At 50.0% G+C, this 21,138-nt stretch overlaps 1 protein-coding gene across 2 annotated transcripts; it reads right to left on the bottom strand.

The window, feature by feature from the left end:
• Positions 1 to 3,102: 3,102 nt before the first annotated feature.
• On the bottom strand, positions 3,103 to 16,030 carry SLC25A14 (solute carrier family 25 member 14). Of its 2 annotated transcripts, XM_014599227.3 has the most exons (9): positions 15,879 to 16,030; positions 15,648 to 15,795; positions 14,544 to 14,638; positions 10,910 to 10,995; positions 9,206 to 9,301; positions 6,427 to 6,551; positions 5,089 to 5,224; positions 4,534 to 4,614; positions 3,103 to 3,582 (listed from the first exon to the last, which is right to left on the bottom strand). In XM_014599227.3, exons 1-9 carry the CDS (start codon positions 15,940 to 15,942, stop codon positions 3,541 to 3,543), a joined length of 873 nt encoding a protein of 290 aa, XP_014454713.1. In that variant the 5' UTR covers positions 15,943 to 16,030; the 3' UTR covers positions 3,103 to 3,540. The 2 variants fall into 2 exon arrangements, with proteins under 2 accessions (XP_014454713.1, XP_019343496.1); XM_019487951.2 differs by lacking the exons at positions 15,648 to 15,795; positions 15,879 to 16,030 and adding an exon at positions 15,290 to 15,367.
• Between the last annotated feature and the right edge of the window lie 5,108 nt (positions 16,031 to 21,138).

Here is a 21,138-nt window from a genome sequence, read left to right as displayed (position 1 = left end):
TGATATTGACTGTGATAGTTTGGCTGCCTGAGATGCTGCTGGTGCTACTGTGCTGCTTACTAATTGCCTGTTATCATTTGAAGTGGAGGACGGGATTAAAGCTGGAGGGGAGGAGAAAGCCTCATTGAGGCACACTACTGTCTCATGTAGAGGCCCCAGCACCAGTGAGGGCACACCTTAACTAACAACTCACTCACAAAAACACCTTCACTCACACATCCCCCACGTTTTGCTTGTCAGCAGCTTGAGGTGCAGTTTCCCAGGAACCCCTGCACCTTCTCTGGCTGAGAAGAGCTTCTTCCCCAGTGGAGTAAGGTGGAGGCCGTCTCTTCCCAACAGACCACTGCCTCTCCCTCTTAAGAGCGGACTGTGGTCATAGAAGCAGAAGCCTTCATGGTGGCACCAGTGCTGAAGTCTTCTGTTTACTGCCTTGATTCGTCTCTCCCTCTTTCCACGATGCATAACTGGAAGGATCAAGGAGGGGAGGTTCTCAATTGCAGCTAGCAGGGGAAGTTTTTTTTGAGAGAAATGTTTTTTTAGGAGAGGGGCAGGTTCCCTTTAGTGTCTGGAGAAAGAGGGAAGAGGGACAGGGACCACCCCTGGGCCTGTGGGAGAGTTGGGCAGCCTCTATGGCAGCTGGAAGCTCCCTTTAGGAGTAGAAGAAAGGAAATGAGTTGAGGGAAACAAGGGAAAGGAGCTTAAGGGGAATAGGAGTCTCTTCATGGCAGCTAGGAAGGGGGGGAGGGGAAAAACCACAGAAAAGAAATGCAAGGGCTTTAGTCCTTTAAAGGGTGACTGGCAAAAGAGAAGAAAGAGGAATGGAGAGGGCTGAAGGTAGAGAGTTGAGGAAAAGGCAGCAGGGGAATTACTTGGCAGTGGAGGGTACCTGTGGAAAGGGGGTTTCTCTCTTTTGCAGGAATGGAAAGGTTGTAGGGAAGGAGATGCAAAGGGGGAGCCTTTCTCTGGGAAGGGGGGGGACCTGGGGAAGAAGTGCAAAGAGGAAGAGGAAGAGGGTCTGGAGGAAAGGTGGTGATGGGGAAGGGACACTTGGAGGAGAGGTAGGACTTCTCTGATTTAAGGGAAGGGACCATAGACAAGTGCTGGGGGAGGGGAGGAAGACTAGGTATAAGGTAAAGTGTGGGTATGTTCTTCATGGTGACAGAAGGGGTGTAAGGAGGGGACAGATGGATAGGATAAAAGGGAAGGGGTGAAGACTATATAGATACACCCTGGGGTTTGGGGAGACCTGAAACGGAAGGAGTGTTTATATTCTCAGAGAATGGAGGGGCAGGAACTGGGATAGTGGGCTTCTCCCTGGCAGGAGAACTGAAAGAAAAGCCAGGATTTGGAGGGGCAGGACAGATGAAAGAAGAGGACAGACAGCTCAAGGTTTTATTCCATTCAAGAAGTAGATACTTTATAGATGGGGAGAGCTGGAAGGCATGATGGGAGAGATGGGAGCAGAGAGACCTATTTGGAGAGGGAAGAGGTGAGGCTGAGAAGGTACTGTGTAGGAAAAAGGAAACGGGAGTTCTTCTCTCCAAAGGCCTGGGGTGTAGGAAGGAAGGATGGGAAAATGAAGTCAGAGAGGTGGGACTTTCCCTCTTTCCAGAGGAAAGGGGGCAGGGTTCTTCCCCAAAGGGCTAGGCTAGGAAGCCAAGAGGAGGGAGAGGACAGACAGAGAGGGAAAGAGGCAGCTGCTGCTAAAACTCCCTCCCCTTGTGTGGGCACAGAAGGCCCCTGCTCCCCTGCAACAGGCAACAGCAACGAGTACAGCCACTGGGTGCAAGGACTAATTTAACGGAAAGAGCAGCAGCTACAATTGCTCACAGGAGCAGAACTGGAATGACAAGTGGAAGGTTGATGGGCCTTCTTTAAGTCAGAGAGCACAGGATGCTAGAGGTCAAAGGATATGATGGGTGTGCAATGGGTGGTGGAGGCAATCTCCCCATGGAAGGGATGGTGGGATATTTCTGGTTGGGGTATGCCCTTCAGAGGAGGCAGAGGGATGGATCTGTGTATGGGTAAAAGAAAACTGAAAATAAACCTCTACTGAACTGCAATGGATAGAAGAGTGTTGCGATCAAACTACTATGCATGCCTGTGTCGGCCCATAGCAGAAAAAGAATTGCTGCTTTTAAATATTCAGGAAATTCACATATTAAGAAATTAAGATGGATGTGGAAACAATTATCAAATTGTACTTATGTGAACAATTTTATCTTAATATACTAATATCCTAGATTTTCCATTATTAAGACTGAAGAAATGTTAAGATATGCAACTGTTAATGGAAGTAGCATTATTTTTTAAATCAAATACTTATTAGACTGCAAATAACTACATGGCAAGTGCTTGTGTATATATATTATAAGCACTAGGGCCAGTGAAGTTTGTAGAACTATTCATGCAACTCAAGTTCTATAATAGTTCAAATAAACTGCTGGAACAGGAGTTTAAGCTTTTGCTTCTAGCCGTTTTAGCAAATTCAAACCAAAGGGTGTAGGCAGGGCAAGGGAAGAGAATTGGGCCAGTCAATTAATGCTTTCCTATGCACTCCACCTCCACTACCCCAGAGCCCACCCTGAACCAGGAGCCCAGAAGCCCCACGCCCCCCACTACCTTACTCCTCTCTCCTGGTTTAGCGGTGAGAAGGGGAAGAGAGGGAAAGGATCTCTAAGATTTTGAAGCACTCCAGCACTTCAGCAAACAAGCCCCAAAGGCCAGAGCTGCTGGATGAGGGGGGCCATTCTTAGAATTAAGCCACATTTTAAACCTACCAGAACCAAGACGCAATGACCACAATATCACATGTAGAACTACCCAGCCTGCCTAGACTCACTCAGCTTGCACACCTGAAAAATCCCAGTCCTGGAGGTACTGCAGACACATGAGCTGAGTCTAATACTTGCTGATGGGCAGTGTTTTTGAAGGCTGGATGCTTTGAGAACAAAGACCTACATGTCATGATAGTTCTGCTCTACTGCATATGTAATGCCTTTGGCCATTTCAGCAAACGGCTGAGCATGTCAGAGAGAACACAGTGTGATAAGTGAAGCAGAAGACAGACAGGAAGCCAGAAGTATGGACTAACCCAAACAGTCCTGTCAATAAATAGTTTAATGAAGTTACATGTCTGCAGGAAAACACAGTGGCACCCACTATGGCCTCCACCTTATGTCCTGTCCTTAGGCAGGGCTCAGAAACTCACAAACCCAGCTGAACAAACACCTGCATTGCAAGGACACCATAATGCACTGATCTTCACAGAAGATGCCAATTCAGGCCCAAACAGTTGCACATTTGATCCTTCCCCCAGTGGGAAACACCGTCTTCCTCCAGTTCCTCATTCTGCTCCAGAGAAGACATGCTTCAGGGACCATGCATTCAGTGGGCATGTGGGTCCCAATCCACATATGCCGAGACAAGACATCTCAGGGAGAGTGAAATGAGGGGAAGGGGTGGTGGTGACCGCACTCTTGGATTGCTTGTTTCCAGCTGCGCATCTTGAAGATGGTACTTGCAGATCAGAGCCAGCCCTTAGAACGGGAGTCGCTTCAGTTGCTCATAGGTGATAAAAAACTTATAAGCATTGTCAAGGAGCTGAATCAGTCACGCTATGCAGCCTCCTCTAACCCCCACATCAAAGCACTAGCAGCCCTGTGCTCTCCCCCTCCCCCTAAGGTCAAAGATCTGACTCAGAGGGTTAATTCCACTGGCCTCTTCACAGGTAGATACCTATGAACAGATAAAAAAGCAGCCAGGGAAGCTGAAGGAATTTCCCTTTACAGTAGTTTGGACAGTTCTGCAATATAGCTAATGCTACTAGAAGGCAGGGGCCAAGTTGGGAGAGTTACAAAAGGGCAAACACTGCCCAGATTTTTCACAAGTAAGACAAAATGTTAGGGAGCTGCAGTAGTGAAAAGCAGGGGAGTCCCACGCCCCAGCTGGCTCCACTTCATCTCTCCAGGACATATGCTTTTTAAGCTTGGAAGAATACATAATCTTCAGAAACGGATCCAGTACAAAAACAAAGCTACAATGAGCCTGTAGACCAGGCCTAGCACCCAATCCATGAAATACAAGAACCTGAGCAAAATTTAATCCCAGAAACTGGAGTATGCCCAGGCACTGGCTCCAGTCAGTGGGCTCAGCACACAGAGAGAAGTCTTGCTCAGTTGAAAGGGTGCACTCACCTTAATGAGGGTTGACAAACACCTAACAACTCACAATCTTGGCTTCATAAGGAATAGCCACTCAAAGGGCATTAGGAACCACAACTCACCCTTCACATGGGGTTTTTTTTACTCTGCAATAAGCTCAGTGGCACTCTATTGTGCACCTTCTATTATTTAGGTAGAGCAGGAAATGCATCAGAGTCAATCCAAGGATAAGCAGGGCCTGACTCGATGTAGTGAGTGGGACCAGGCTGCCTACCACGTTGAGAACCTGTCCACACTGTGCAGCTTTCAGTCTCATCTTTCCCAAGCTACCCATCCCTGCTCTCCCTCCCAGCCACATGCTGAAGGATACAATGATGTTCCAGGGTCCAAGCCGAAGCCAGTTGGGCCAGAATCCTTTATAGAGGGCAAAGAACCCCTCGCTCTTCCAAGTCTGCAGAGACACAAACTAGCCATAAGATACTAACCAGCCCCTTCCACAGGCTCTGCAGAACAGCAAGAGTCATGGCAGGATGTTTTTTCTGGCCATGACACCAGTAACTGCTGTGCCAGAAGGTTCACATTTCACCAAGATACAAGTTCAAGGGGATAGACATGCTTTCCCACCCCCATCCGTGTATCATTCCCCCAGTATGAAGTGACTCCAGGCCAGCTGCCTGTTGCAAAGCAAGATCTTGGCAACTCCTTTGCTCTGTCCATCTCCCCAGCTGACTGGGGAAGACAGAGATGGGGAGCTCCTAAGCCCCATCTTCCTTGCTCAACTCTGGTTGTGATGCTCCCTCAAGTCCATTCTGTGGTTTGTGCCTTTTACTGCTGGGATCAGAACTGCATGCAACATCTGTCTACCCAGGCTCAAAGGGACTCCATGGATGTGGCCTCACCTGCTCAGCTCTACCTGGCTTCTTACCTTCACAAGACCATCCAAAGTGCCTTTGTAGAGCTCCACACTCCCCACTACTGCTCGCTGGTTCATCATACGGGTCCGCACCACGTCCACAGGGTTGGAGGCAATGGCTCCAGCCAGCCCACACGTAAAACTGGAACTAAATATCAGACCATTAGAGAAGCTGCTGCAGACCCAGCAATTCCTGGCCTGGACTTGGTGACATGACTCAGACACATGAATACAGCAGGAAACACACCCTCCATTGGCCTATGTGGGAGGATGTAGTGACAAATGTTAGCTGCATTCTCCAGTCTCATGTGGTCTGGTGCCATGCAAAAAGACATGGTGCTGGCAAGATGCACAAGCCATCACCTGAATAGGAAAAGCACTTTTAACAAACCAACCCCTTTCCTGAGCCCATTCTCCAGAATTGACAAGCGTCTCCTGAGATGTTCCATGGAATTGGGGAGGAAGACTGCTCAGCCTTTTCTAACCACAGTCAAGGACCATCTGCAGTTTCTTGTTGCTTCCCTCCAAGATCTGCTGAGGGCTGTGGAACTTCAGTCATGGCAGGTGATCATGGGCTCATGATAGGACTGAACTCAAGGACAGGGAGCAAACATGCTGGCACAGCCTCTTGAAGCTTTCCTCAGAGCACACACTGCTTTGGGTCTAGCAGAGAGAGCTGAAGCAGGGTTGAGGCAGCAACAAGGAAAGAAAAAGCAGGTAGCTCTTCCTCGTCTCCTTCTTGCCGTGCTATCATGACCATCACCACCACAGCCTTCGCATCACTTCCAGAGAAGTTCTGCCAGAAAAATCACGTCCGAGGACCACCCAGCAGCAATGGCCTAGAACCCATAGCAGAGCATATTTGTGGAGAGAAGTTTCTAGGACAGTAACAGTCCACTTCATGTGCCTGTACCCAAAGCATAAGGTCCCCGTTTGCTTGTCCTCCCTGCACTGTTTGCTGGGGGAGCACATGTCAGGAAGAGGAAGGCTAAAACCAGTATTTCTAGAGAATCAAGTGTCTGAGGTGAAAATGTAATTGGAAATTCCTCCTGCCCCATCAGTATACAGTCTGGCTCAAGAGGTTGGAGGATCTACACTTTTCTTGCCTCCATGAATTCCAAGAAATGGATGCCATCTGCAGAGCCATAACCCTTGACCATAGCTAGGATACAGCCAAGGTACTGGCATTGCTTATATTGTAGGTGAAAACCTGGACTGGTTCTTGGCAAGGGCTACGTAACAAGACATAGTCCCATCCTGCTTTTCTCAGACTGGTAATGCTTCAACTCCACATACCCATATCCCAGACATTGGTAGGCCTACAGTATGGAAGTGATCAGAGATACTCACATGAAGTGGGCAAGAACTGTATCTCCCATCAACTCTGACAGAATTAAGTGCTTCTTGGTGATGTCATAGACTGGCAATTCCACTCCAACCACGATGGCAGCTCTCTGTGCAGTGGGGACCACGCCCTGCCAACCAAACACCAGCTTTGCAGTTACAGCTGCAAATCACTGCCTGGGGCCATGCAGAACACAAAACACTCAGCAAGTCCCTCTCCTGGGTAATCCGCTCTGCATGCTTCTGGCCGCATTTTCCAAGAACCTGCCCTAATATGCTAGCTGCCTCGTCCCTTGATTAGGAGAGGCCTGTTGGCTGCCAGTTTACAAATCCAAAGCCAGAGCCTTCTTTCCTCTCCAGATTCCAAGTTACATTCCCTTTAGTCTAATATTATTTCTTCAAGTAAGTTATTCTTCCCCCAACCTCTAACCTGGCTGAATTAAGCTCTTTGCCTGCCCTCACCTACTCCAAAGAAGGTCCTTGAATCAATTTGACTTCTACGAAGTGCACCTGAAAATCTGGATGACAGCAGATTCACTTGGAAGCAAAAGAGGTAACTATACAGCAGTCAGGTCCACCCTGTCGTGTGGCAGGAAGGTGACAGGACTCAATACTTCTGTCTTCTTTGTCTGTCACTAAGGGGTTTGTGAGAGCCTGGGGAAGGCTGTGGAGTTTATGGAAGGCACCCTGATCCGAGAGATTACAAAATTATGAACAAAACAAGCACAAACTGGAATCCAAGTTGCTACCTGAACACTGACTCAAGTGTCCTGCAAACACTGTCAGTGGCAAGACACTGGCAAGAGAATAGATGAGAACTTCCCTGGGCTGAAGAGAAAGTCGTGAGATACTGGGAGCATGCAGGTGGCTATGCTGATGGGGCCACGTGGGCCACTGCTTTAGACATTTAAAGAGTCACAGGGCATCAAGGCTCTGGCAATTGCCTTCTTGACCAAAAGGTACAGCCCTCTAGTCTCTGGCTTCATGGAAAATCTTTTAATACATCTAGTCTACAAAAAGGTCCCAAAAGACATGTGGCTTTTGGAGCACATGAATCAAAAGCAGGCTCTGAAAGATGGGTGTAAGGTTCCTGTGGTCCCTTGAGCAGCTTCACATCTATTCTATCCCCTCAGGCTTTTCTCTAATCCACTCCAAACTCGGCCTGTTCTGGCATTGTCCGACCTCTGGGGAACCAGTACCAAAGCCAGAAAAAGTCCAAGACAACATAGGCAGCCTTATCTCAGAGCAAAGGGAACGGGAGAGAAAGAGGCCATTGTGTGCCATCTAGCCATCACCCCTAATATACCCAACGCATGACTAACCTGGCTGTGCACTGTATCCTGCCTGCAGAATGAGTCAGTAAAACAGACATTTTCTTCTCTTTTCTATCCTCTTCTCCCCTCCTGCATGCTTTTGTGTAGAGAGCAAAAATAATCTTAACAGTAAACACTGAGCCAAAACCAACACTGGGATGATTTCTCCCCTCTGGAATCCCAGTACTTTCATTCTCTCCAGATCATGTTGATTTATTGTATGAGTGAGATAAGCATTTCTCTGGCAAGGTTACGTGTAACAGCAAGTCCACAATACACAACTAGCCCACACACCCACACCTTGCCAACCCAAGCTCTGCACTCCCATTACCCCCCTGGGTGTGATCTCTGCATTGCCGCCAGTCCAGCGCCATGCTCCGCACTCCCACCCAGCTGCAGCTGCCCACCTCCACCTCATCCCCCACCACCACTTCCCTACCTGATGCCCAGAGTGAGCAGGATGCTGGGGAAGCCAACCAGGTCCCCTGGTGGCCTGCTGCTGCCACTGCTGCAGCAGGCCACCCAGAAGCTGCGTGCTGGCTGGGCCAGGCCCTTCCACACATGAGGGTGGGAGCGAGGTGCAAATGGGTGTGTTGGGAAAGGGGGTATGTACACATGTATGAGGCTGGGTGAGGTACAATTAGTTGATGGAAACCCACAGGCTGAATGAAATTGGCTGACGGGCCAGATCCAGCCCACAGACCATAATTTTGCCCAACCCTGAGTTAGAGATAGAGGGCAGGCTAGAATAGAAGGCAGATATGAAGCCAGTCAGGAGTGCCAACCTAATTTCCCCACCCTCAGATAATTAATTTTTTTACACCAAAGTATTCTATTAGCAGGATCCATGGGAAACAGCAAAAGAGGTCTTGCTTGAAACTCCTCCTCTTCGATGCAAAGCTCTTGGGGTTGGAGGCCTGACACAGCTCCTCCCAGCTGGTCTCTCCACCAACTTAAGAGGCACCCCAGGCTGAGTAACCCTCCAAAGAAGAGTAGGGGGAAGGGGTAAGTCCTGGTAACAAGGCAGCTCCAGGTAATGTTTGCTGGAGCCCCAAGTTAAACCCATACTCTGGTCTTTTAACCATTCAGCAGCTTTAGGCATACCAAAGTGACCTTGGGTTGTGAACCATGCTTTGGCCCATGGTGGTGGGGAACCATGTCATCCAGGGCACAGCAGTGGATGCTGCTGATGCTAACCCAAGAAGGCAAAGGCCCAAATAACCTACACCACATTACATTCCCAGAGACAGATTGTGCTGTGCTGCCTAAAACTACAAGGCTACTACTGCTCTTGGTTCACTTTTCTCTTCATGAATTTCACTTGCACCCATAGATCCTAGTACAGGAGGATTGAAAAAAAAAAAAAAAAAAAAAATGAATGGACTACTTGGTTTTAGTCAGCAAATGCAAGATTAAGAACCAGTTTATTCTTCCCCTCTAAGAGCAAAAAATTCTCAGCATCCAGCACTTACCCTCCAGAGACCTCGTGTGCCTTCCTGCTGGTAAATATCAATGAAGCTGCCAATCATGCCTCCCTGAAATAAGCTACCTTGAGCTTGCATTCGAATCTGAAAGATACAGAAAACTCAGTCAGCCAGCAGCATATGACCATCTATCTAAGTAGCATTAAAAGATGGACGGAGCTCCTGCCTATGCTCCAAGTTATTGAACCACTCAAAGCATAAGCACCATGCAACAGGCCCACAAAAGGAAGCGTTAGGTGACCAGGAAACTGAATGCCAAGGAGTGGCAAGTGGATGATAGCAGCAAGGGGAAACATGGGAAGCTTGTCTGACCCTGTCTAAAGCCTGAGGGAGGGCAGTATGTTTCGGAATTCACAAATTCACTGTTCAGACATGGAACAAGATCACGGAGGACATTTCTGTACAGCAACAAGGCCTCCTAGACACAACTGATGCAGGAAAGGAGTGGGTCAGGCAGCTCCTGCTAGCTGCCACTGATGGCTAGAAAATGACATTTAGAGGTTTGCTTTTAGGAACTGGCTTGTAGGTAAAATATATATGCAACAGAATAATGGCCCAGGTCATCAGCAAGGGTTAAATGATTTCTAAAGACCTGGTTGGCACACAGTTTCATAGCTTTCAGGGTAGGCAGGGTGTCTAACCCAGGCAAGCAACAAGGCCAATGGATATACACACATAGCCTGGGAAATTATGGGCATATACCACACTGTTCCATAACATGAGATAAGGTGGCATCAGCTTACAAGGCCCAAGAGTGGGGGTCCTGAGAGTTCTGGTTTTGCAGGAGCAGACCAAATTAAGAAAAGACTCGGAAAGCCCAAATTAGGATGTGTGCATATGATGGGTTTGTAAAATAAAGGAATATGCTGACAGGACAGAAGTGTTGACAGTATGACAACCACAGAAAGACCAATCAGCGATGCCCACAGATGAAGTGTCATCAGGAGGGGAAAAGAATACAAAAGGGACTTTAGAACAGAAAAGGGTCCCCGAGACCACATGAAGAGGTCCCCAAGAGGAGAAACAGAAGGCATGCCCATCTCATCCACGCCAGGGGGAAACAGAGAGAGAGAGAGAGAGAGAGAGAGAATTGGTTTCATTATTCTTTTATGTTATCATTGTGTATCAATAAAATTTGCCTATTATCGAACACAAAGGTCGTAGTCAGTCTGAGGGTTTTGGGTCCCCTCCAGAACAAGGGAGCTGGATCATAAATCCAGTGCCAGCACCACAAGACAACTACCAGGGGACTGCAGGTCAGGAATAAGAGCATCAGCAGAGTCATGTTCAGTGCTCATGGAGGAGACTTAATGCATATCTGGCTATTGCTCAGCACTCACACTTCTGCCCATTTCACTCACTATTAGGAAAACATGTCCCTTGCACTATGGCACTCCACAGCTTCTCTCATCTAAGAGCTCAGCAGTAATATTCTCCACTTCCTTCTCAACTCAGACCTCTGCTCACTTTCATGCCTACTCCCATCCAAAAAGAAGTGCCAGGTTTCTACCAAAACAAACAAACAAACAGACAAACAAACAAACAAACAGACAAACAAACAACGCTTAGTCGGTAGTTGGAAGACTGTTCATTCCAGCTAGAAAACAAGTAGCTTCATAGGAAAAGAATAACCTCAACAGGACAGAAACAGGTCCAAGTTGGGAGCAGTTCCAGGACACAGGCACTTCTTACCTTCAGCACATCTGTCGGGTTGGCAATTGCAGATGAGATGACTCCTGAAACCACTCCACAGATCACATTGAGCAGCAGCGTCTCATCTGCAATCCATAACGGGGAGAGAATATCGATACCCAAAGAGACAACATAGAGACTTGCCAGAGCAACTAAAAAAGCTTAGGGGAGGAGTGGAAGAGTCCAGCTCCTAAATCACAGAGCAAAGCCGCAGGAGCAGAGACCAAATAATTAAATGCAAGTTGTTGGCAAACCCATTGTCCTTCCCTTAGCTACCAGGGCCAGAGGGCAGAGGCTGGGAGACTGGACTGTTCACAACATTTTCCAGTGGAGGAGGAAGTCTGTGAACTCTAAGCCAGGCAGATCAGGACTAGAGCAGATTGCAAAGTAGTTAACTGCAAATCAGCATCCTTTGCGACTTAAGCCTCCTCCAATGCCATTGGTGAGTTGATCTTGGATAAGGAGAATGATTTCAAAATACTTTTAGGAGTCACCCAGTGCTGGAGACCTTTGAGCAGGAATCCATCTTATGTATACAACTACCTCCAGGGAACAAAGGCTGAGCAATCCAACAGAAGGAGCAGTTAGTTCAGAAAGAAAAGCTTCCAAGACCAGAGTTAAAGTACTGGTTAAGCTGTAGGGGTGCACCGATAGGTTTTTTGGGCTAATACTGATAGCCAGTTTTTAAGGAGGCACGTTGGCTGATACCGATCCGATTTCCGATACACAGCCCAGCAGCTTGAAAAGCAGTGTTTGGCTAGTAAGTCTGTTGTGGTAGAAGGAGAGGGGCAGCAGATTGAGGCCCCTGCAGTAAAAGACAGAGTGGGGATGGGGCAGGGGCTGAGGCAGGTGCTGCACAGCCAGGGCAGGACAGGGTGTGAGACAGAGCCGTGGCTCATTCAGGGGGGTATGGGGGGCCCCTGGATTTTTGCAGCGTGGGCTGGGGGCAGCTCTGGGCTCTTCCCAGCAGGAGAGGGACCATGGTGATTTTTGGGGTGGCTGCAGCCTCCCCCTGTAGCTCCAGTGCCCACCCCAAGCACAGCTTGGGCCAGCTCCCATTGGGAAGAGCCCAGCACCGCCCTGGCCCAGCCTGTGCAAGTCTGTGCAAACCCCAGACAAGCCACATCTCGATCCTGCACCCTACCCTGACCCAGCTGGGCAGCACTGCCCCTGACCTCAGCCCCACTCCCTCACCGCAGGGACCTTGATCTGACCCCTCCAATGCCCCTCCCCTTCTACCATAAGAAACTTGGAGAGCTGCATGCAGCTCTCCAACCTGCCAGGCTGCGCTCCTCGCCGTCTACGTGCTGCACTGCGGCTGCACGCATGCGTGCATTTAAATCAGCCACATGAGGGGAAAAAAGCCGATGTAGCCAATTTTCTTTATATCGGTGCACCTCTATTAAGCTGGAAAAGAGGCAGTGGTACTGACCGCAGCATTCTCCAAAGGAGACCTGGCCACTGGCAGCCCCAGGCCTGCAGGAAAACAGACATTTAGAAAACAGTACCCAGCTGGAAATGCTGTAGCAAATCACAGGTGCCTGTAAGCCCCACATCCAGGCCACGGAGTTAAATGTGGAGAAGTAACTTTACTCGGAGGCAAAGCAGCACCCAGGAGTTACTAGTAATGCATCTTCTACCATGCTCTGTGTCTGGCTTCTCCTTCCTATCTCTGCCCTTCGCTTTCCCTATCTGGGACTTGTAGATAGGGACCAGCCAGATTCACAGCAGGAGTGGGCTGTGCAGCAGCTCCTTTAATCTCAAAGGTTCCCATGTGCAACCCATCACTGCTGATTGGTGGAGGGGCCCCGCTGCTCATCACTCGCTCCTGATTGGCAGGAAAGCAAAAACCAGTTTTAAATATCGCGCCATTTTTGCCACTCACCACTGATTGGCCGAGGAGTCCTGGCAGCTCCACTGTTTGTTGCTGACCAGTTGGGAGGCAAAAACAGCGCCATACTTAAAATTGTGGTTTTCACCTCCCCACTGATCAGCAAGCAGCAAAGCCCCTCTACCAATCAGAGTTGGGGGGAAAGGAACCTTTGAGATTAAAGGCGCCCAATCCTGCTGTGAATTTGGTAGGTACCTACTTATAGATAGCCCTGACCTACCTGTTAAATTGGGAACTGCAAGTCAAAGCCTGTTAGTATGTGTCAAATGCTCCAAGCTCCCCTACAGGCAGTCCTCACACTTACCACACAATTGGTTCCTGACCCCTGACATTTCCCCCCCCCCCAACACACCCGTCTTAAGTTGAAACATCATAACTTGGAACCAATTTTCCAATAGGAACAATGTTATAAAAAGGGGATTGGTTCCTTTACCACCCTCGACACAGCTGAGTCCAGCTGGTAAGTCTGTTGTGGTGGTAGAGGGAGGAGGGAAGGGATGTGGGGGTACAGATCAACATCCCCACAGCAAGGGAGAGATTAGGGCTGGAGCTGGGACAGGGGCTGGGGCAAGCACTGCCCAGATGGGCCAGGGGGTGCAGGTAGGAGGCAGGGTGGAGCTGCTGTGCTGCCTCTGAACAAGCAGCATGCAGCAGTGGGAGCCACCCCAGCCTCCCTGCACCTCCCAGACCACCAGCAGTTTTGTCCTGCACCCTCCTACCTCACCCCAGCTGGGCAAGCAGCAGCAAAAGGGGGGGGGAGAGGGGAGGGAGGGAGACATGCCCCTGGATCAAGTGCACCTCCCACCCTGGCTGGGCAGCATTTGCCCTAGCCCCAATCCCTTACTCACTGCATAAGTGTTGATCTGCCCCACCACATCCCTTCCCTCCCTGCTCCCCCACCACAAGGGACTTACCAGCTGGACGCACCCATGTCAAGCATTGTAAAGTCAAAACCAGCACTGGAACCTCGAAACAGGGTGTAAATTTATAAAGGTCATAAGTGCTGTTTGTCGTAACCCAGTCATAAATTGAGGGCTGCCTCTACAGCATTGCTATTTTTCTAGCATCTAGACAGTTCTGGCAGACTCTATGGCCTATCCTAAAGCAACAAGGAGGGCCATGTCAGGACTGTTCACTCTGCCCCATGCTTCAGAAATAGAGATAAAGCCAGAGTTTAGAGATGACAAGAGCTACTTGATGAGAGCTGTTGAGCAGTGTGGTACAGGGTTCAAAGCTTCTGGCAGGGAGGTGGGGTGTGGGAGGTTAATTACTGGGGCAATCTCTGGAGCTGGAGACATCTTCTTCCCTGCTGCCTTGAGGAAGGAGGCTATGATAAATAAAAATAAAGACACACTGATAAAGGTTAGAGATCTTTTGGGCCTTAGTTCTACAGATGCAAAAATCAGGATCAACTTTCCTATCCCCCAGTCTGTCTGTAAAGTGACCACCATGAGGCGCACACTGTTTTTCATTAAACATCTGGCCAGCACCAGTCACACTGGGATCCCAATCTCTATCAGGGCTTCTAGGTTCTACTGCTACACAAATTCAACGTTACCAACCCCAACATGGAGACTGCAGGAATTGGGGAACTCTCACTTTTTGGAATTCACTGGCAGGCCAGGGAGAGGCAAAAGAGAACCAGGTGGTACAGAAAGGAGTGAGTCTAACAATAAGAGTGCACTCTGTGCCCTTGGTGACAGCTCCAAAGGCATCTCAACACCACGGTTTGCTGACACTGACCTTCCAAACGATCCACAAACAGTCGCTTCATGCTCTGGTAAATGCCGATCTTTATGGTGCCATAAGATGCCTGTCTCAGTAAGGCGGGAGCAATCCTGCAGCAGGCAAATAAACACAAGATCCAGTTACATGCTGCAGAGCCTGCCAGCCCCTATGCTGACAGCCTCCAGGACAGCTCACCACTCCTGAGGCAGAGGTGCTAGTGTGCAGAACACATGCTGCTCACACCCACTTTGTGGGCTCCAAGACATTGAAAGGTGCAGTTCAGTATGTGGACTTAGCATTGGAACAGTTCCTCTTATTGCCAAGACAATACCTACAACCAGGGCCATCCCTAGGAGGGGGGTATGAATAGGGACAACTGCCCTGGGCCCCGCAACTGGCTGCTCACCCCTGCCCTCACCAGCAGCTTCTTTGAGTCTGGGAGCCGAGCAGAGGCAGGGCCCCGCATGGGCTGATTTGCCCCAGGTCCCGCACCCTGCTCAGGTCATCTCTGCCTACAGCTGCTGTAGCAGACTGCCTACAATATACAGGCCATTTTAACCAGGCTGGTGGCAAGTCCATGTGGACCCAGCCTGGATGGCTCTGGATGGGCCAGTGGTGAATCACACAGTAAATTTGGACCAACCACAGGCTTAAAGTAATTAACATGCCAGAAAAACATTCCTGGGCTACAAAAAGAGCCAGCCATTAAGTTACTGCTTTAAAATGTGCAACAACTCTAAGATGACTTCTATCTAGCTTACATTTGAATGCAAGGCAAGGCAAGGCAATTCAGAGCAGAGCAAACGTCAGCCACGAGGGGAGGCCTCAGGCCGCCCGCGGTGAGTCAGACCCCAGCAACCTTCTAGGAGGAGCCGGCAGCTTTGCTGGAGCACGCCCCGCAACCCAGCAAGGACGCTGGGCAGGGTGGGGGGCTCACTGGGATGGCGGAAGTGACCGGCAGCGGGCACAGACACCCCAGCCGGGTGCAGCGAGGCAGCCACCCGCTCGACCAAGCGCGGGGGGGGGGGGGGGAGCGGCGCTCGTGCACGGGCAGGAGGCTCCTGGGGAGCTCCGGGAGCGCGGAGCCGGGAGAGCACAGCCGCGGGAGCGAGCACTCACCCCGAGTACAGCGCGCGCGCGCCCTCCTCGCGGCAAATGCGGAACAGCGCATGGAACATGCCGCGGTAGCGGATCTCGCGGAAGCGCGCGTCGGCGCTCTGCCCCTGCACCTGCAGCCGCGTCTTCGTCAGGTCCAGCGGGAAGGTCCCTGCGGGCAGCGGGAAGGAACAGTGCCGTCAGGCCCCGCCCCGCACCGCGCCGCCCCGCCCCTTCCCGCGGCCCCGCCCTCACCGAACTCGGCCACGATGGAGGCCAGGCCGCCGTAGACGAAGGGCTTCCAGCTCAGCGCGGACATGGCATGGCGGGGCGGGGGCGCGGAGGCGGGCGGCAGTGGCAGCACGGGAAGCTGCGCTCCCGCTGCTACTCTGCCCGAGCGGGGCGGGGCTTTGCCGCCGGAAGCGGGAGGCAGGAGCCGACAGCGCTGCCGTGTTACGTACGACGCGCGGGGCCGGACCTGGAGCGGGCGGCGGCGGGCAGTCGTGCGGCCCCCTCACCACCGGCGGGGCCGGCGAGTCCCTCGGCTCAGGACGGGAGCGAGATGAGGCTGAAGGTGGTTCCTTAGTCCCAGTGCCTTTTTCAAAGCTAATCTAGACCCGATAAAACTTTATTAATGAATTACACATCCTAAAGACACAGAATGTCATTAGCTATGCGTATGTACTAATTAATATGCAAAATAATCTCATCAAGTACAGAGCCCTAAACAAAAATCAGATTAGGATGGGATTATGGGGCAAAATACTTGGGCCACCCCAAATGCTGTCCCAAAGAAGCATGACCACAGTCCTGCCGGGCCCAAAGCACAGTTTGGCCATGCCAGGCTGCCAGCCCCCATGCCCACTGTACTAAGTATAATGTCTTGAATAAGGAACTGGTTTTTGGGCTCGGATTATGGCTAGAAAATCTTCTTGGGCCACCCATCAAAATATCTCAGCGCAACAAGGGAACTGTCCTGGTCATCTGTGTCCAGAGACTTGTCCAGCCCAAAATGCAGTTTGGCCATGCCAGGGTGCCAAGTAACAGCACCCCAGCCGCTGTGCTAAATGAATGGACCTGAATAAGGAACTGGATTATGGGCTGGGATTATACCCAGAAATCCTTCTTGGGTCACCCCAGACCGCACCTCTGTGGCACTGAGGGACTCTCCTGGACATCTCTGACCAGAGACTTGCCCAGCCCAAAGTGTGGTTCATCCATGCCAGGCTGCCAACAGACAGCACCCCAGCCACTGTGCTAACTGTATGCACCCAATAAGGAACTGGATTTGGGCCTGCGATTATACCCAGAAACCCTTCTTGGGCAACCCCAGGCTAGGCATCTGTGCCACCAGGGGACACTTCTGGACATCTCCAACCAGAGATTTGCCCAGCCCAAAACGCGGTTTGGCTGTGCCAGGGTGCCAACAGACAGCACCCCAGCCGCTGTGCTAAATACATGGAACTGAATTAGGAACTGGATTTTGGGCTGGGATTATAGCTGGAAATCCATTTTGGGCCACCCCAGAACACGTCTTGTGCCACTGAGGGACTGTCCTGGACATCTCCGAGCAGAGACTTGCCCAGCCCAAGGCATGGTTTGGCCATGCCAGGCTGCCAACAGACACCACCCCCCAGACACTGCTAATCTGAGCGATCGCAAAGCTTCCTCTCGTGTGTGGATGACCTCTACCTGACTCAAGAAGTCTATGGGCCAACGAGAGGCAAAGCGCTGCTCGAGCTGGTGCTGGCTACTGGGGATGACCTAGTCGGCGACCTAGTGATCGATGGGAAGCTGGGTGACAGTGACCACGAGCTGATCACCTTTACCATCCGCCGAAAAGCTGGCAAGTCAGTCAGCAACACGGAAGTCCTTGACTTCAGGAAAGCCGACTTTGACAAGCTCAGGAGGCTTGTCAGTGAGGCCCTAAGGGACTATGACCACAGGGAGAAGGGAGTTCAAGAAGAGTGGTTGCTCCTCAAGGGAGCGATCCTCAATGCACAAACTAAGTCTATTCCATCTCGGAGGAAAGGCAGCAAGAGGGCACAGCAGCCCCCCTGGCTCTCCAGGGACCTAGCAGACCTCCTGAGGCTAAAAAGAAAGGCCTACAAAGGATGGAGGATGGGAGTCGCCTCCAAGCAGGATTATTCTGCACTGGTCCAGTCCTGTAGGGAGCAGACCAGGAAAGCCAAGGCTGCAACTGAACTCCAGATAGCTTCGAGCATCAAGGACAATAAAAAGTCCTTTTTCAGATATGTGGGGAGCCAGAGGAAAACAGGGGCAACGTTGGACCCCTGCTGAACCAGATGGGGCAACTGACAACTGACACCCAGGAAAAAGCGAACCTATTAAATAGGTACTTTGCGTCGGTCTTTCATCAGCCCCATGGGACGCCCATGCCCGCTACGGGACAGGGAAGTCCGGATGAGGGTGATCCCCTGCCCTCCATTGATGCTGACTTCGTGAAGGAACATCTTGAGAAGCTGGATACCTTCAAGTCAGTCGGCCCTGACAATCTTCACCCCAGGGTACTCAAGGAGCTGGCGAGCATCATAGCCCAGCCTCTAGCGCGGATCTTTGAAAACTCTTGGCGCTCTGGTGTAGTGCCCAAAGACTGGAAGAAGGCCAATGTGGTGCCTATCTTCAAGAAAGGGAGGAAAGTGGATCCGGCTAACTATAGGCCCATTAGCCTGACTTCTATCCCAAGGAAGATCTTAGAAAAGTTTATCAAAGAGGCCATCCTTAATGGACTGGCCAACGCCAACATCTTAAGGGATAGCCAGCACGGGTTTGTTGCGGGTAGGTCTTGCTTGACCAATCTCATTTCCTTCTACGACCAGGTGACCTATCACCTGGACAAGGGAGAAGAGATTGATGGCATATATCTTGACTTCAAAAAAGCCTTTGACCTGGTTTCTCATAATCACCTCTTAGAGAAACTGGCCAATTGTCACCTTGGGTCCTCCACGATCCACTGGCTGGAAAACTGGCTCCAGGGTCGGACCCAGAGGGTAGTAATTGATGGAAGTCACTCATCGTGGTGTCCTGTGACCAGTGGGGTCCCCCAAGGCTCTGTCCTTGGACCCATACTGTTCAACATCTTCATTAATGATGTGGACACTGGAGTCAGAAGCGGACTGGCCAAGTTTGCTGATGACACCAAACTTTGGGGAAAAGCATCCACACCAGAAGACAGGCGGGTGATCCAGGCTGACCTGGACAGGCTCAGCAAGTGGGCAGACAAGAATCTGATGGTGTTCAACGCCGATAAATACAAGGTTCTCCACCTTGGGAAGAAAAACCCGCAGCATCCTGTCATATTGAATGAAATAGTTTGAATGTTTGTAAAGGTTGCCCATTAGCCAGTTTCAGGAAGAAGATAAGATTTATCTCCTTATCTAGTTCTTTGTTTTGGGGACTACGTGCAAAAGATCCTGACTTTGCTTAAAGTCTTAATTTAAATTTCATCTTTTAGAAATCTTTTACAAAGAGAGCAAATATCCTGAATTCCAAGAGATCAAACCATGAGGCCTTTTGACCAGGTTGGTAAGAAAAGGGCATTTGCAGTGATATGGAAGTTTCCCAAAGGTAATTTAAAATGCTCAACAAAGGTAAAAGAATCTGTTGAGTAAGATCCGAGCCCAAATTTGGGAGCAATGATATATTGAGTAGGAGGAGCCCGCTGACGGCAACTCGCTCAATAAAAATGGTAACTTGCTGTCCCAATTTGGAGGTGACTATACTTGTAGAACAACGAAGGAAAAATCGCAAGTATAGCCTGGTTCAGACTGATCACCTGAACTACCCTCTCCGTGAACACGAATCTCTTAGTTCATGCTGAAGCCGCGGAGCACCTGAAAAGGACTGAAGGAAGGGGACTTAGTCCTATCACTGCTGAGGCCAGCCTATTGAATTGTATTGCTGAGCCCATTTCATTGAACCGTACTACTGAGGCCAACCCATTAAATCGTACTACCGAGGAATGAAACCATATTTTGGTATTTGGCTTCTTGGAATTCTAGGATTGTAAGTATAATATGAAAAATAATAGTATTGATTCAAATTTAACTTTTAGTTGTAATTGTAGTTGTTTTTGTAACACTAATTCTTATAGTATTGTTTGGGAAGGAAGTGCATTCGGAGCATTGTTTCTGATATATGTAATTATTGTGTTTTTAATGTTTGTGGTGTTTCTTAAAGCTAAGCAGTGTTATATACGTAGCAAAGAGGTTTAAAATAAAATTGTGTTGTATAAATTAAGTGTGTAATCATTGTGAAATCGTGCAATCAGTTAACTACTCCCCCAGCCAGTGCATCAAAACGAACAGTAAATTGTGTGGGATTTTCTCTATTCCATAACCCACTAGAGACACATCCTTATAGGCTCGGCAGTGCTATGTTGGCCAACACTATCAAGAAAGAGACTTGGGGGTCATCATTGAGCACAAGATGAACATGAGCCTGCAGTGCGATGCTGCGGCTAGTAAAGCGACCAAAACGCTGGCTTGCATCCATAGATGCTTCTCAAGCAAATCCCGGGATGTCATTCTCCCCTTGTACTCGGCCTTAGTGAGGCCGCAGCTGGAGTACTGCGTCCAGTTTTGGGCTCCACAATTCAAAAAGGATGTGGAGAAGCTTGAGAGAGTCCAGAGAAGAGCCACGCGCATGATCCGAGGTCAGGGAAGCAGACCCTACGATGACAGGCTGAGAGCCCTGGGGCTCTTTAGCCTGGAAAAGCGCAGGCTCAGGGGTGATCTGATGGCCACCTACAAGTTTATCAGGGGTGACCACCAGTATCTGGGGGAACGTTTGTTCACCAGAGCGCCCCAAGGGATGACGACTAGGTCGAATGGTCATAAACTACTACAAGACTGTTTCAGGCTGGACATAAGGAAGAATTTCTTTACTGTCCGAGCCCCCAAGGTCTGGAACAGCCTGCCACCAGAGGTGGTTCAAGCACCCACATTGAACACCTTCAAGAGCAAACTGGATGCTTATCTTGCTGGGATCCTATGACCCCAGCTGACTTCCTGCCCTTTGGGCAGGGGGCTGGACTGGATGATCTTCCAAGGTGTTACGCCTCAGCTCTGTATTCTTGGGCAACCCTGGCACAGGATGCAGTCTGTCTGACTCACAAAGGACTCCCCCCCCCCCCCCCCTACCTAAACGAAACTGATTAAGATGCAGTGAGAGACGCACCTAAAACTCTCCAGATAAGGGTGATAAGAGTGAACAACTGCCCCCGGTCTCATCTGCATCTGAGATGGAACCAGATGACCATTCATTTACATGAGAGATGGAAAACAGAAAGCCTGAAGCAGAGACTGCAGTGAATTCTGGGACCAGAGAAGCAGGAGAGCGCTGCATGATGGGGAATCTGTGCTTCCAATGTTAATTAACCTATGTTCACACACACCCAGCTCAGCATTTATCAGACCAGTTCTAATCTGGATTTGCTAAGGACTTTTCTCCCCCCAGACACACACACACAGCTCTAAGTTTAATAGGCATCTCG

The sequence above is a fragment of the Alligator mississippiensis genome, chromosome 8 (genome assembly GCF_030867095.1).
Source record: "Alligator mississippiensis isolate rAllMis1 chromosome 8, rAllMis1, whole genome shotgun sequence".
Lineage (NCBI taxonomy): Eukaryota > Metazoa > Chordata > Crocodylia > Alligatoridae > Alligator > Alligator mississippiensis.
Note: the sequence above shows the minus strand (reverse complement) of the source record. Positions and strands in the feature narration are given on the sequence as shown.